A 17,293-nucleotide genomic window follows, 5' to 3' on the forward strand; every position below is an offset into this window, starting at 1 on the left:
ACAAGTCATTTTAATTTTCAAATTCTGATGAAAAATTGTTAGAAAAGACATATTTTGCATGCATTCTCTTAAAACTGACTCTTTATACTACATCCTGATGATATTTCTTCATTTCTAACTTATTAAATGAGTTTTTGTCAGCTATAACGAAAATGATATGCTACTAAGTGTCCGGATTTCGAATCATGACGTTATCACGAGTTGAAAAATGAGGGGCAGTTAGATGACACTGAGAAAACCCCATTTTTCACTAAATTAAAGTTTATGAAGCTGTATCTCCGCAACCAGCAGTCCGATCAACAATGTTAAAAAAGATAGATGTTGAAAATTTGCCCTGCCTTTCAAAAATATTAGTCATAAATAATTTTAAAATTTCAAAACATTGAACATGTTTCGAAATTTTTCATCTAAATTGCCTGTAACTTCAATTCACTCTATCAAAAAAAGTATTGAGTTGCTTATGATTCTGACATTTAAAAATTAGTTTGCATTATTTTCGATTTTTTCCAAAAATTATGATTTAAAAAACCCTTATCTCCAGTACCAGATTTTGCACTAAGGAAACTCAAGCGCAGAAGAAGCTTTCTTTCAGTTTCCTTAAACATATAAAAAATTTCGAAAATTAGAAAACTAATTTGAAATTAAAGTTTTAGTAGTAAAAAGTGAAATAAAATATGGTTTTTTCGTGTGCCTTTTTGTGAAAAGTCCTAATCATAACCCTAACTTTGTCAAAGACGCCAAATAGTTCAGAAAAAAAAAACAAAAAAGAGCTGAGATTTACTCACATCCCTTATATTTTACATGACACTTTTGCATTTTGAAGATAAAGCGTTGATGTTTATTCTTGAGCAATTCTCTACGAAATCGGTCGTTTTATAAATTTTTATTTTTGTATTTTTCAATCCGGCTGAAACTTTTTTGTGCCTTCAGTATACCCAAAGAAGCCATTTTGCATCATTAGTTTGTCAATATAATTAAATTTGATTTAAAAATCATTTGATCTAAGAATTTTCATAGAAACTGCCTTCATAATGCAAAGTGAAGTAAGTGCCAAATTGTGATTAAAACATTTTTAAGATCTCCATCATAACGTCATGATTCGAAATCCGGACACTTAGTAGCATATCATTTTCGTTATAGCTGACAAAAACTCATTTAATAAGTTAGAAATGAAGAAATATCATCAGGATGTAGTATAAAGAGTCAGTTTTAAGAGAATGCATGCAAAATATGTCTTTTCTAACAATTTTTCATCTGAATTTGAAAATTAAAATGACTTGTTGTGCTTCGAATCCCGGACACTGATAAAAGCTGATTTTAAATCCGGACACTTTTTTTGAAATGTTAGTGAATGGCATTCTTTAGGTCTCAAATAAGCTGTTAACATCAAAACAATCGATATTTTATATAAAAATTTGCTAGAATTTAAGGAAATCAAAACCATAAATTTCTGCTTTGCCTTCCCGGTGCTTCGGACGCCTATGAAATATTTCACGTGAAATGTTTCGCATTTTTGGTAATCTTATAATTTTATTTTATTTAATTTTTTTGACATTAACTACAGCGTTTAAACAAACATTAAATGAAAGTTAATGTTAGAATTCATCAAATAACACAGTTTTGACATTCATAATGCGAACTTATATCCAAATAATTGATAAAACAAGAGAAGGTGTCCGGGTTTCGAAGCGTCCGGGAATTCGAATCATGACGTTATTTTGTTCTTAATCATGATTTTTTATTCCTAAAATCATGAAATTTGTTCATGACCGCATGCACACATTTAATGAAGTCATGAACGTTATTCACGTTTACTAGCGATATCGATCATGGTAAGTCATGATTTTTTATTCACGGTTTATTAATTATTTGTACCCATCAGTCATAGCTCAAAAATTCGTTAAGTTAATATCGCGATCATTCACGTTTTTATGATACGAAATTCACGATTTCTGGAATACTTTTTTTCTTCTACATAATTAAGCACTGCAGAGCGAATTATTTTTTTCTTTTTTCAATTAAAAATGTTCACCTGTTTTGTTTTAATTCTATTGATAAAAATTAATTTGAATTCTTTGAACATTTGTTTTTGCTTGTTCTGTTTTGGTTTATTGTATTCGTCTACAATGATTACAATAGATTGATTGTTATAAAATATACAAATATCAAAAGCAGACAAAACAAACTTCAATTAATAACTGTTTGTTTATTGTCTATCGACGCTTTATCATGCAACAATTGAAAATTCATCGATTTACAACAGCTTGTTTGTTCCAAACAATATTGCTGAATTTATTATGGCTGCCAAACCTTTTTTTCTCTCGTGCATAGATTATTCCATTTAAGGGGTGGTAAAGACCAATACGGCACCACCACCGCATACACTAGCTGGTGCAGACCGCTCTATTTTCGCGTTACGAAACCTGATCCCGTTGCCAATGTTACTAGCTAAATCCACCCAAAAATAAAGGTTGGAGCAAAACAAAACCCAATTTTCCCATTCACTACTCAGACACCACATCAATAGCACTAGTTTAAAATTTGCACTGAGAAAAAAAGGCTGACAGAAATTTAATTTTGTTTTCATTTTGATCAAAAGTTTTTGTGATTTTTTAATTTAAATATAAATTTTTAAATTTCTTTGCATTTTTTTCTTTCTGTACTGTGACAGGTATTACTGCATTAGAGGTGTCCTCTAGGGAGGGGAAGGGCCCCTCCGGGTTCACCTGGTTCACGACCATAGAGTAGCGGCAGCAGCAGCGTTTAAAACCCATTTGGGCTCGTTAAAATAGCATAAATTGGATTTGGCGAGCTACCGTTGGAGGGTCATTCGTAAATACTGTAATATCACTTCAAAAATTATGATATTTTTTTTACTTTTGTTAATTTTTACTGAGCAAAAACTTCTAAAATTGTGTGTACGTACTTTATGGACGACCCCCACAATGCTTCTGTATTTTGCACACAAGCGATGTCCAACCATCATTTCTGAGCGTTTTAGTGTGAGACCCCTTCCAGGTGCATGTGTGAGGCGACTGCTGGCCAGAGGGAGACAGGGAAAGAGGGTGTAATTTTAATTAGTGCAATTGCAATTATAACACACAAATGAATGCACATTAAATTTGAGCAGATTATGTGCAGTGCGCTATGGTAACGAAATCGTGTGGGAGCTGGACTCACGAATGGCATAGACAAGTGGATTTAGAATTGAAGTTTTATTATTTTTAATTTAATCTGAAAACAAACTATAGAATAATGATAACATTGTGTTTCGATTTTATTTAAGTATTTAAAAACTAGCAAATTCAATTGTCTGTGAAATGTTTGCCTCTCATTTTGGGCCTGAGGAAATGCACCGGTATTTTTTCGCGCCATCGTTTATGCTTTTGTTAAGCTGAGGGCAGCGGAAAATAAAAATTAAAGCCCTGAGAACATGAGCATAAATGCGCCTCAAAATCTCATATTTTATTCAACGCTTAATTTATTGCTCGAAGTAATTACGTAATTGTGTTCATTATCCGAGAGTGTAACAGTCAGCGACCCCCCTCCCACGAAACACGGTTCTCGTCCCGTCCCAAGTCCGTCACAGCAGTGTAGGGAAATATGATCAACTGGTTTTGCCCGTCAACGCAACCCGCAACTGGTTGGATTATAATTCGACCAACTGGCCATAAATCGTGTGCGTTGATCTGTACCGTGAACGCAGTTATTCAATACCTCCCGACAGTCGTGATGAGAGCATTCAATTTAATTGGATTTCCCCCACTCGATAGCCCCTCCGCAAATCAACTGGCTGAGTTAGAAACAAATCAAAAAGGATTATCTGGAGATGCGGGGCATCGATCCCCGTACCTCTCACATGCTAAGCGAGCGCTCTACCATCTGAGCTACATCCCCTTGTGAAATTTATTGATTTATTTAATTGAAAATCAACTTTATTTTGTTTCTTCAACTGAAAAAAAGAATTGTTTTGTGCCCTACCTTAAACAAAACCGTGAATTTCAAATCTATTTTTTTCATGAAATTTTAATGAATATTATACTCAATATGTACCATTATGTTTATGTACCTTTTCTACAAGAAAGAAGATATTTTTCATAATTAGTTCGTCGTAAAAAGGTCTTGTAAAACATTCAAAAATCTATATCTTAAGAACGGATTTTCTGATATTTTTTTCTTAAAATATTTTTATTAGGTCCTTTTCGGTTCTGGGACCTGGTTAGGACCTTTTTAGAAAAAGGTTACTACTTTTTAGAAAAAAATATTTACGCTCTATATAAAATGTTTCCCCTTTTTTAATTTGAATTTCACACTAAATCTTATTTTTGGATTTGTTGCTGACAAAAAATGGCATCGTTTGAGCTATGGAACAAAGTTATAAAAATGTATTGGCAGTGCTGCCAATTTTTCGAAAAAATCCTAATTAAAAAAAAAGAATTGGAAATAAAAGTCAAACAATTTTATGAATTTGGAAATCACATTTTTGGATATGTTGCTGACAAAAATTATATCTTTTGAGCTGTGGCACAAGTTTGCACTACAATTATTTGGCAGTGTTGCCAGTTTTTCAAAAAAAAACATGACTTTTAAAAAACTTGGAAAAAAAATCAAAAAATATACGCTCCAATTTGTAATTAAGTAGTACATACTTCACATAAATTATGATTTCGATATAAAAAAGAATCGTTGTCTGATGTGTCAAAGAATTTCTCAACAAGACTCGATAGGCGTCATCCATAAAGTACGTCACGCTCTAGGGGGGGAGGGGGGGTTGTCGCAAGCGTGACAAAGTGTGACAAGGGGGAGAGGGGGGGTCCATGAGACCGTGACGTCACGCTAGACTATTTCCTGAATACTGAAAATTCAGTCAAAGAATATATCTAAAAAAAGTTTTTTTTTGATAAAATTTACTCATAAATCAAACACGACACAAGACATTAAGAAATAGAGTGATGATAGATTTAATATGCTTAAATCATTAGATTTAAAAAAACTGTTGATGGCTATTTCTATCACTACAACATTCAACAAAATAAAAATACAAATCTAAAAACAACCTGTAAAAATTAACAACTTTCTCGATGGAACTCCGAATTTACAAATAATCCTATTCATAAATCATGTAATAATTATTCAAAAAATCAATTTGGCGGGGGGGGGGGAGGTCATCAGAATGTGACGTACTTTTCGAAGGGGGGTTGGAGCCAGCGCGACAAAGTGTGACATAGGGGGGAGGGGGGGTTAATTTTGGCCAATTTTAGCGTGACATACTTTATGGATGACGCCATACACAATCTGAGATACGAATAAAGATAGCAAGACGATAAGGATTAATTAAAAAAACTTCTGGCAATATTTTTTCACCTTGATTTTGTGAATGTTCCTTCTTTCAATTATTTTAATAATTTCTATAATTTCATGAGGTCTTAGACATTTTTTATTATTTTACATAATTCCATTAAACCTTGGTACAATTTTGGTAAACATATTATCAAAATATTCAGTAACCGATCAAATTACCCATGTTTTTTTTTTTTCTTTTAAAATTGTGGTGAAATAATAATTATCGAAGAAAATAAAGATTTCTAGTTCAAAAATGCCAGAAATTAGTGTCAAAATTGATTTTGCTTGTGGAGCAAAATCATATTTTAAATCAAAAAGAAATATATATACAGCAATTCCATTTGAAAAGAGCCTAAACCGAAAAAAAAGTTCTCCAATCGGGCTCAATTTTTTTCTGGGGGTTCCTCGGCCAAAATAATTAGACCTACATCTTGCTAGGGTGGTTCGATAAATGGCAATTTTCGTTGCGTCTTTCAATTACAAAAAAAATGATACCCAGACATGTATAGGTCATCGCTGAATTTTTTAAGTTATCGCAGTTTTAGTGAAATAAGTTGATTTTTTGCCGATTTCGTCATTTTCCTGTGTCAAAAAACGTAGTTTTTATTTTCAAAAAATCATATCTCAGAAACGTACGGTTCGACATCGCCAATTTTTTAATATGTTTTGTGATATTTTCCGAGGAATCCGATAAAAATATTTTCAGACATAGGCTCTTTGGTCCAGACACGGTCAAAACGCCATTTTAAGTTTTCAAACGACTTTTTCAATAGTTAAGCTAGATTTTTGGAACTTCTTACTATTTTTCTTAAATAGCCAAACTCATAACCTTTCTTTTGCGTCTAAGACAGCTAAAATCGGATGAAATGGCGCGGAGATATGATTTTATGAAAAAAGTGGGTTTTGCGAAAAATGACGAAAATTGCCATTTTTCGAACCACCCTAATGGCCAAACAAAAAAATACGGGTCTAATTATTTTGGCCGAGGAACCCCCAGAAAAAATTTGAGCCCGATTGGAGAACTTTTTTTTCGGTTTAGGCTCTTTTCAAATGGAATTGCTGTATATATATATTTTTATACAGTGGTGCACTTCTTAGGTTTTATCAAACTCAAAGTGATTTTTTGACCATGTTTAAAACTATTGTTTTCAAAAAAAAAGTTTGACATCAAACATCATTTTTAATGTTTCCTAATATTCAAGAGGAACTAGCGTCAATGTTTCGTAGACGAATTTACAGAAAATTTTCTCAGCCTTTTGAAAAATAAAACCAATAACTTTTTTTATGCATAAAATTTGTCTTTTTTGTTATTTTTTTTTCTCCAAAAAATAAAAAAAAAATCTTTTTCTATGGTTTGTCAAACCTCGCCATCAACAAGCAAAAAAAAACAAAGAAAAAAATCAATAATAGCTTTAAATTCCCACCCAATAATGCATAAAAAATAAAGCCTGTTCATTACAACTGTCAAACAAAAACAAAAAGTCCACCCAGTTCAACATCCAGCTTACCATGTCCCGTCCCGTGAAATGCCAAGCACACAAACACAATGTAACTAATTGGTACCTTGACTGCTGCCTCTCTGCCATGTTGCCTGTCACAAAGAAGAACATTTTCCAGACCAAAAAGAGCGGAGAAAAGTCTGGTGGCCTGCTCCAGCAGCAAATGTGTCCTCGTCAAGCTCTAGAAGCTCGCGCTCCAGTTCAATACCCTCCAATTGCCACCCCCTCCCCTTCACTCTTCACCCTTGATAAAAATTATATAAAGCCACGCTCGACAGCGGGGGAAAAAAACGTTGCTGTAAAATTATGAATGTAATTATCTCGCTTACTGGGCGCAATAAAAAAAATCCTGTAATGAGCGACCGAACCTACGATGAAAATGATGATGGAGCAGCAGAGAGAGAGAAAAAAATCGTATAAATATAATCAGAGTGAACTTCGTGACCGACTGGCTCTGCCAGGTCGCGGAGCTCCACCTCGCGAGACATCCAATATCTGTGGGGGACGGTTACCGGCGTAGTCCGTCGAAATTTATCTCCCAATTAATTTTATGAGGACGCCTAGAAAAAAAATCAAAATCGAAAACAAAATTAGGTATATTCCAGTTTAAATCGTTTTACATGTAAATTTACATAATTTTTACAGTGCCATTACATCCACCAAAAACACTGTCATTTCTTTTCCCGCCCGTGCTTCTACCAAGCCATAGGGACGTGGCGTTACATCGTGCTGCCACCTGGTTTTTTTAAGCGCAAGAGTGTAAAAGTGCTGAGTCATCGTCTAAAAATAGACGGCGTCCTATCTCGCCCAGCAAAATGAAGTCGATAAAGTAGTCGGTTTCGATGAGAAAAAGTGGAAAACGTGGTCTAAAAATAGCGACGCCATCCCCCTATTGATGTTCTTTTTGTGATGAACACTTCACGTGAAAAATAGCTTTAACTCGCGCTACAATGTGCACGAAAATAGCTTTGCCGGGGCCCGAAAACTGCCATAAATTGTTTGATTGCATTTAAAGTATTATCAAATTATCTCACGTTTACAGCTTTTTGATGTAGTTCAGCGAACTTCGTGTTTGACGCTTGATTGACGGAGCGATTACTTTAAGCTGTTGGGTAAAATTCTTGCTTCTCTCGCATGTCCCATATTGTCTAGTGGTTAGGATATCCGGCTCTCACCCGGAAGGCCCGGGTTCGATTCCCGGTATGGGAAACTTTTTTTTCGTCGCACATTCTTTGAGCAACTTTTTTCCCATCGCAGTTTTTTAAAGTTCGTGTAGCGACCCTCAGTTAATCAGAATATAAATTTAGATTTTTAGTTCGACCAACAGGGAAGAATTTGTCAGAAGTACATTGGTCTTTACAATCAGACGAAGTGCAACATCTTCAGATGCACTCATTAACACATGTTGACACGAGTCAAGTGTCATATTTCTAGGAGCACGTAGGTTAAGACATAAATAAACACAGTAGGAGGATGGAAGGAAAAGCACAAAGCGAAAACAGAAAGGTCATGAACTGTGCCAGGATCCCTGCTGAGAAATTTCGAGCAGAAAGATTTCAAGATCAACGCGGTGTAGTCAAAACGCACGTGGCTGAGCTACTCCCGTAGAGAAGCGTGGTAAACATATTGCGCATGCGTCTTGACTAAAAACGCTTCGGAGTATAAAAGCCTAAGTTAGATTTAGAATCAGGGTAGTTGAAATTAGGAGGGAGTTGAAATTGAGAGTTGAAGTTAGCAGTTAGCAGAAGAGAGATGCAGTTAGGAGTTGGAGTGGATTATTCGGTGTAAGTGCTACGATGCACAGATGCAATTCTACCAAAATGCCACGGGGTATATCTTAGAAGCATAGTGAAATGTTACTATAAGTTTAAGGAAAATCTTAGAATACATATTTTGGAGTTAAACTGAAAATGGTGTCGAACTGTGCTAAAGGAATAAAAATGAAAGAAATCCCACTGATATTAGAGACTAAGCTTACACATTCGTCTGAACTCTTGGAACTCAACTGTTGTGTCACTCTTTATGAGTGCAGCAGCAGCAGCACACATGTTTGTGTTTTATGAGCCCGCGTGCATTCTTGACAGTTTTTTTTCGACGCTGGTTTCGCCTACTTGTTTCAGCGTTCTTGTTTGTAACGAAACAAGGGCAATGCTACTGCAAATTGCTCGAATACTCCTCCTGGATCGTGGGAACGTTTCATGATTCCGGGGCATAACCGAATATGACAACCAAGTTGTGAGTGCGCGCTGCACATGTTCAGCTGCAAGTTGCCGTTTGTTGTAGTTATGCTTTTGTTGTTGTTGTCCCCTTCTCTGCTTTGTTGTGAATTACTGGGTCATGGAAGAGATGAACAGTTGCACCTGAGCTTGAGTTTTCTGTTGTTGTTATTTTTTCTTTCCTTTTTTTGTTCCGCAAGTTTTACATCATCAGCAAGTGTGTGCACCAGTTTCCAGCTGGAAGTGCATTCGGTGCCACCTCGTATTACGTTTACTCGCAAAAATATTTTTTCATGTAAAGCAAAATAGTGGACCGCGAACTACATAACCGTACATTTATTGATTAGAGAATCAGTTACAGCAATGAGTTATTTTCAGCACGTTTGGATTTCGAATCAAGCACAAAGTGGTCAGTTCCACTAAACAGCTATAAATAAACGTTCTTTGAGAAAATCAAAACAAGCGCACATTTCCCAACAACAACCCATCACACGAACACATAACTCTGCACGACCACTTCAACCCCAAACTCATTTCGCCCTAGACATCAAACAAATGTCTGAAACCGTCATCCAGCTGGATTCCAGTCCAGACTCGGTCGTCCAAATGCCCCCATAACTAATTTATAGCTTAATTGCCTTTACACGCCAGCAGCAGCGGCGATGCATTTATTTTGAAAATTGTTTAGTGTGGGCAGGGGGTTGGAAAATCAGTCACCTGCTCGGCTCCATCGAACCTCTAAACAATGTTTAATGAATGTGCCAATCCCAGGGCAGACCACTTTTTAAACCGTCCCTCCCCATTTGAAGGCAGAATCCGTGCCCGGTGTTGCAAAATCCGGAAATTAATTTCCAAAACCCCATACCTCGTATTTAGTTTAGCTGGGCACACTCACTAATTGACCAGATGGGTGGTGCATCCCCAGATTCGAGTGGCCATGTGCGGCACGTTCCCCGCGATTGATACGAGACACCCCTGTTGAAAGAACCAATTCGCCAACCAACGTTACGTCATGTACTAATAAACTTCTCTTTCTCTCTCCCATTATTTTGCAGAGCGCCCCCTCAACGAATACATATCCCACTACGAAACCCTCAGCTACGACCACAAACATCTGCATGCTAGTCACAGTCGGGCGAAGCGATCGGTCACCAAAGATCACCAAGTTCATCTTAGGTTTAAGGCGCACGGAAAAGATTTTAACATTAGGCTAAGGCGAGATCTCAGTACATTTAGCGATAAGTTAGAAGTGAGTATTCCCCTTTTTTGTTTTTTCTAGTATATGCCAAATATTTTTTTTCTTATATTTTACTAAAACATTTTTTTTAATTGATGCAAAATGCATTTTGAGAAAATGTTCTACATATTTTAAATTTTCGACCCGAGTAATGGTGTTTCCGAAAATTCCACATGTTTTTTTTTTTCTTGAAATCATATCAGATTTTTTTTTTTACCAAATGTAAAAAAATAATGAAGTATGATATTTCCTCATTTTGATATTATTCCAATGAGATTATCTCGGAAGTTAAGTACCTAACAAAAAGAACTGTTTTAAATAATGAATATTTGCAACAAATTTCCTACGACATATTTTTTGAAGTTTATATCCCTCGACTCTAATCAAAGTTAAGAGGTGGACAGAAGTATAAAATTTCACCCATGGTTTTATTAGAATGAGAAAAGATTTATTTTAATGCAATTTACACAGAGCAGTAAATTTCACAAAAGTTTAATTTTTTAACATTGGAAATCAAACCAATAGTTTTCAAGATATCACGAATTCAACTAAATAGAGCTCATTAGATAACACTGATAAACAAAAATCAGCTTATTAACCTAAAACCTTTTAGGTTAATAACCTTTTTTTTTCTCAGCAATCATTTTTTTCAGTTTTCCGTTAACAAAAATGCGGGTTGCTATTTGTTATATTTGTTTGACAATAATTTAGATTTAACTCTAGCGCAAATGATGCTTTTTAGTCACCTAAAACATAAAAAAAATATCCAAAATAAAAAAAAAAATATTTAGGATTTATACTTTTAAAAATATTTTTTTTAATAAAAACATTTGGAATTTTTTTCGTGTACCTATTTTTTTCTGAAAAGTTTTAATCATATCCTACAACTTTGCTCAAGATACCGAATCGAAAATCTCTTCTTATCTATTCAAAATTGCAGGGGAAACTGATTTTTTTTAAATATTTTTTTAATTGACTCATACTTTATAGGGGCCTTCATTATGACCAAAAAAACATTTTGTGTAATTGGTCTACCCGTACAGGGCTGCATACAATTTCGATCATTCAAAAAATATAGTTATAAATGTTCGAAAATTTGTATTTTTTGAAGACATTTTCTAATCGGTTTCGTGACTTCGGCAAAGTTGTAAGTATTAATGAGAGCTTTTCAGAAAAAAATGTTACACGGAAAAAAACGCTGAGTTTAAGATTAACTTTTTTTTCTCAAAAAATTTAATTCTCAAAATCCATTTTTTTATATGTTTTACGGGACAAAATTTTGCAAAGTTTAAGCTATAGGAAAGTATGGACAACAATCTTGATTTTTTTTTGAAAATTGAAATTTGAGTCGCTTTTTTTTACTTCACTTTTTTAGTTCAAAATCAAATTTGCAATCGAAAAGTACTTTACAGATTTTTTGATAAAATGCATCCTTTTCAAGATATAGCCATTTGAGATTAATTTTAGCTAAACATGGCAGTCCGAAAAATATATTTTTAAAAAATTTATAAAATTTCCAATAAAAATTGCCAATTCCCATAATAATTCCCTTAGATAGACAGTTTTTTTCCTTAAGCCAATATCTCATAATCAACTCTAACATTTCAAAAGGGTTTAAAATTTAATATTTGATCTTTTTGAAATGTTAGTTTGTTACTAAAGTATATTTTGAGCAAAATTTATTTTCAGGATTTATTTTAATTGAAAACTGGCTACAATTTCTAAAAAGTAATAAATAACAAAAAAAACTTTTCATTTAAAATTCTTTAAAGTTCATTCCAGTTTGAAATTCATTTTTATTTTAATAAAACAAAAACAAAAAAAATATTTTCACGAAATTTCAAAATGTCAGAACATATGGTAAAATAATGTAAATGGTTAAATTGTTCTTTTAAATAGGCCAAATAAGGAACATCTACTCTTTGTAATTTATTAATCAGTGTTGCAAATTCAAAATTTTTGTCCCTCTGCTATAGCTTTGGTCGAGAGGTCAAACAAAAATGAAACAAGCTAAAGTTACGGCATATGAATAAAAAAAATGAAATAGTTCAGTTGTTTTGCTATCATGAGTTTTTTGAAAATGAAACAATATTTTTAGCGAAACAAAATTCTTTTGCAGTATTGTAAACCTAACAACCTAACCCCGCCTTTAGACGGGCTTCGATCTGAAAAATCGCCAAAAGTCCATTTTCCAACCGATTTTTGATCTTTCAAAAGCATTGGAAAGAAGAACTCTTAAAATTTTAGAAAATTTATGGGTTGGAAGTTTTACTTGTTTTATGTGACTTTGCCAATGTTTTTAAAAATGTAATTTTTTTAGGGGTCAACTTTGGCTGTGTTTGTTACTAATATTTCCTATATTTTAAGTAAAAAGAAGTATGCAGTAATTTTTGTAGTGTCCCAGACTATGCCTCTACTCATTTTTTTACAATTTAAATGATGATGGTGCCATTCTATAGCAGAAAATGTGAAAAACAAGCAAAAAATTGAAAAAGTGACTGTAAAAACGTAAAAAAATTAGATAGGAAAAATGTAATTATATTACGTGGTAGAATAGGCCAAACACTACCAAAAACAAACTGAAACTAAACAAGATAAACGCGAATTAAAATACTAAAAATAAAACAAGAAACATATAAAACAAGAAAAGTAAAGTTTTTTGTAGAACAAAAGTTGCTCAAAATGACCTCCTAAACACGGGAAAAATAAAAAATTTCGAAAAAAAAATTTGGGCAGTAGAGGGTTAAATTTATTGGTCTGAGTTTGAAGGGGCCTTAGTTGTTTCATAAATATGTTATCACTTCAAAAAAAAATCATTAGTTTTTCCTGTGACATTTTTTTCATATAAGTTTGAACTTTTAGGTTATTAGATTTGTTTTTTCGTCGCTTGTGCTATCTTGTGAAACTACTCCTTTTTACAGCAGGTTCAAACACCGCAAGAAATTTCCCACAAATCGCGTTATCAAGCAAATCCATAATCAATGTTCAATAAATTACTACATGGATACGAACAGGTCCTGTGGCGCAACGGATAACGCGTCTGACTACGGATCAGAAGATTCTAGGTTCGAATCCTGGCAGGATCGATCTTTTTTGTACTGCATTTTTTGGTCACAGATGAAAGAGTGCTTAGCTTCACGTAGACTGTGATTTCGAAAAAATAAACAATGCGAAAAAAAAAGATTATTGTCAGAAGTGGGATTCGAACCCACGCCTACAGAGTAGACTACGACCTGAACGTAGCGCCTTAGACCGCTCGGCCATCCTGACTTGTAATTTTCTTTGAGGAATGTGAAATCGTTCGTTCGTTTTATTTTCGATTCTTGCAAAAAGTCGAAATCAATACTTTTTTAAAAATCGTTTTAAATGAAATTTGAAATGGCCAAGTCCACTAATTTCCATCCCTCCCCCTTCACAGATCCATGGCCCGCACGGGGGCCCAATCGAGGTGGACGCGTCCCACCTGTACGAGGGCGAGCTGATCGGTGACCGGGACAGCACCGTGTTCGGCGCGATCATCGACGGTGTGTTCGAGGGAAAGGTTATCGCCGGCTCGGGCCGGGACGCCTACTACGTGGAGCGGGCCAAGCACTACTTCCGGAACAGCTCGGACCCGGAGACGCACCCGCTGCACCACGTGCCCGGCCACGACCGGCCCTTCCACTCGGTCATCTACAAGGAGGAGCACGTGGACGACCCGTACCGCCACCGGAGGAAAGGTGAGTGCTGCTTGCTAGCTTGCTCTTATGTAATTTTTTACTCTGTGAGAGCGCAGAGGAACGCCGCAAGTTCGAGGAAAAAAGAAGTTTAGTTTTTTTTTGTACAAGGCGTAGACATAACAAATCGCAACAAATAGCTCTCTTGCTGACTGTCTGCCCACGGTCTCTATTATAGTCTATGGTTAAGGGGTTGTAACCGTGGTTTCTTGCCGTTATTATATTGGGCTTGTGTTTTGAGCTGTTTTGTTGTTGCTCTACGGAGGCGGTGGCTTTTGTGGCTTTTTCAGTGCAGACTTAAAGCAAAGGCACGTTTTTTTTCGATTGACGCAAGAGCGCGTTTTACTTTCGTGTTGTCTAAGATCTGTTTCTGAGTACAAAACTTGCCAAAACCTGTACCTGCTGGTAACAAGTAGTCCATTATATTAACTCAACCCCGCATAAAAAAGTACCATATAAAAACTTTTTTTCATATGGTAATTGAACTTTAAACTATATTGTTACTACCATTTCCAAAAATGTTTGACTACTATTTTAAAAATGGTATTTATATGGTTGGCATGAATTTTTACTATCTCACAAATGGTTTAACCATCTGGCATAAGGGTGGTTAGCAATGGTAACCTTAAAAACTCAGTACTATTTTCGTCAAAAAACTGTTTGTTGTATGGTAAATAAATGGTTTAAGTACTATTTGGCAAAAAGTAACCTTAAATCAAACAGTTCACAAATAGTTTAATATAGTTAAATTTTAATTTTGGGAAATTGAAAAAACGATTTCACAAATAGTTACCATTTCTCAAAGTGTCATTGTATGATCCAATATGGTAATCAAATGGTAATTTTTTATCCGGGACTCAATTAATCCAACTCAATTTTCGCAAAAAAAATCATATAAAAAAGTAATTTTCTAAGTTTTTACAAATCAACTTTTTTTTTGTTCACTATGTTGTTCACTATGTCACACATTTCCTATGTAAAAAAGCCATTTTTCATCATTTGTTTTTTATACAAGTCTCTATACAATTTCGGCAGCTGTCCACACAAAAAAGATACGTAAATATTCTGATCAATTTGATGTCTTCGGCAAAGTTATAGGTCATGGTTAAATGTTTTCAGAAAAAATAGTTGCATAGAAAAATGCATCAAATTTTTTCAGTCACAGAAATCGCATTTTTTTTGTTTAATTTTAGTGGAACAAAAAGGGCATCTTTTGCAAAGTTGTTAACCATAATATTATCGAAAATACTCAAACTTTCATAATTTGCAATATCAGTATAAAACAAAGCAAAATTTTGTATGCTTTTTCATTTTTATTAGACTTTTTTGCGAAATACTAACATTTCCGTAGTAACAGGGCGAATCTGCTTTTGTAAAAAAAACAGTTTATCCCTTTCTTACGTGACATGAATTGTCACTTGAGCAAAAGGGATAGACTGCTTGTTTACAAATGCAGATTCGCCCTATTGAAATGTTACTACGGATTTTCACAAAATACCGTATTTTTTCGAAAAGACTGGGTATAAAACGAAGCGAAATTTGATATTTTTTTCACTTTTTTGAGAGTGTTTCTGTAAAATTCTCAAATTTTCGCAAAATACCGTATTTTTTAAATTATAAAAACTCTAATTTTCAACATGAATATCGAAACAAAAAATTTTATGCTTTTTCACTTTCATCAGAGTTTTTTTGTGTAAAAAACATAAATTTCACAAAATACCGTATTTTTTCGAAAATGCTTCAACAGTGCGAAATTTGTATGTTTTGTATGCTTTTTTACTTTAATTACAGTTATCCCACATATTCGGAACACCCACAAATTCGGAACACTTTTGTGATAATTTGTCAATAGCATGCCAAATGAATCTTTTCTGGCGACCCTTCTATTTTTAGGACCTTTATTTGGACATTCTCTGTTATTTCACTAGCAAAAGGAGTTCTTTTTGAATGAAAAACTGCATTTCGAGACTGTTTTGTTCAGAGCTGCAAAACACTGCCTCCAAATTGCCTGTTCCATAATTGTGGGATGTTATTGTGCCTTCCACAATTGTGGAACACCTGAATTTTACAGATATTTTCACAAAAAAGTTATCAGATCATTTATAAAACATTATTAAGCTTGAGTTTCATTGGTTCCAGTGTGTGAAGTCATTATTTTGTAGAAAATATGTACTCCTGGAGAGAATCAAAGTTTGTTTACATCCGTAAGAAAAAAGTGTTCCGAATTTGTGGATTTCAAGGGTCAAAGTTTTTCTTCAAAAACTTGATGTAAAAGTTAAAATTTGCAGTTGTTCGATACAGCATTCGAAAGATCGCAAGAAAAGCTTTCAAATGAAGGTAAAAGCGAATCATTAAGTTCAATTATCGATTTTCTATGATTTTTTGAACATTGGCCGATCTGTAAACTGTTCCGAATATGAGGGATGACTGTAGTCATGTTTGGTAAAATACTAAAATTTTCACACAAAAAACCACATTGTTCCAAAAAAATTTTTACTTTTATGAGAGTTTTACAAAAATTAAAAAAAAATCTTATTTTCAACATGTCAAACGAATCAAATTTATGTATGCTTTTTTACTTTCACTAGATTCTTTTTTTTTTTTTTTGTTAAAAAAAACATAAATTTCACAAAATACCGTATTTTTTTTCGAAAATGCTCAAACGGTGCGCAATTTGTATGTTTTGTATGCTTTTTGACTTTAATTTGTTTTTTTTTTTGTAAAATACTAAAATTTTCGCAAAATACCGTATTTTCCAAAAATACTGGGTATCAAACGAAGCGAAATTTTTTAATGATTTATTACTTTTATGAGAGTTTTTCTGAAAAATTCACAAATTTTATGCTTTTTCACTTTCATTAGAGTTTTTTTTTTAGAAAATTTATGTTTTTAGATCTGCAAATACCGTATTTTTTCAAAAATGCTCAAGAGATGCGAAATTTGTATACTTTTTTACTTTAATTAGATTTTTATTTGTAAAATACTAAAATTTTTACAAACTACTGTATTTTTCCGAAACTACTAAATTTCCCAAAATATGGTATTTTTCCGATAATACTAAAACTTTAATAATTTTCGATGCGGGTATTTAACGAAGCGATTTTTTTACGCTTTTTCAGTTTTATGAGGTTTTTTAAATACATTTTTTCATAAATACCGTATTTTTTTTAAATACTCAAATTTCTTTAATTTGCTGCATGGGTATCAAACGAAGTGTAAAATTTGTAAAATACTTAAATTTTACAAGAAACCGTATTTTTTTCAAAAACGCTAAAATTTCCA

The 17,293-nt window shown here is 33.8% G+C and overlaps 1 protein-coding gene and 4 non-coding genes across 10 annotated transcripts in view; 3 read left to right on the top strand and 2 right to left on the bottom strand.

The window, feature by feature from the left end:
- Window positions 1-17,293, top strand: part of LOC6050782 (disintegrin and metalloproteinase domain-containing protein 10) — a 199,274-nt gene that overhangs the window by 144,150 nt on the left and 37,831 nt on the right. For all 6 annotated transcript variants that reach the window (XM_038251319.1, XM_038251320.1, XM_038251321.1 and 3 more), the window contains 2 exons: window positions 10,114-10,307; window positions 13,714-14,014. In XM_038251319.1, coding sequence (XP_038107247.1) covers window positions 10,114-10,307; window positions 13,714-14,014 — 495 coding nt within the window. The remainder of the gene's footprint in view (window positions 1-10,113; window positions 10,308-13,713; window positions 14,015-17,293) is intronic.
- Trnaa-agc lies at window positions 3,825-3,897 on the bottom strand. The gene has a single exon. It is a non-coding gene; the product is annotated as a tRNA-Ala (tRNA).
- On the top strand, window positions 7,980-8,051 carry Trnae-cuc. Its single transcript has one exon. It is a non-coding gene; the product is annotated as a tRNA-Glu (tRNA).
- Window positions 13,309-13,381, top strand: Trnar-acg. The gene has a single exon. It is a non-coding gene; the product is annotated as a tRNA-Arg (tRNA).
- Trnal-cag lies at window positions 13,483-13,565 on the bottom strand. The gene has a single exon. It is a non-coding gene; the product is annotated as a tRNA-Leu (tRNA).

Source organism: Culex quinquefasciatus, chromosome 2 (assembly GCF_015732765.1).
Source record: "Culex quinquefasciatus strain JHB chromosome 2, VPISU_Cqui_1.0_pri_paternal, whole genome shotgun sequence".
Lineage (NCBI taxonomy): Eukaryota > Metazoa > Arthropoda > Insecta > Diptera > Culicidae > Culex > Culex quinquefasciatus.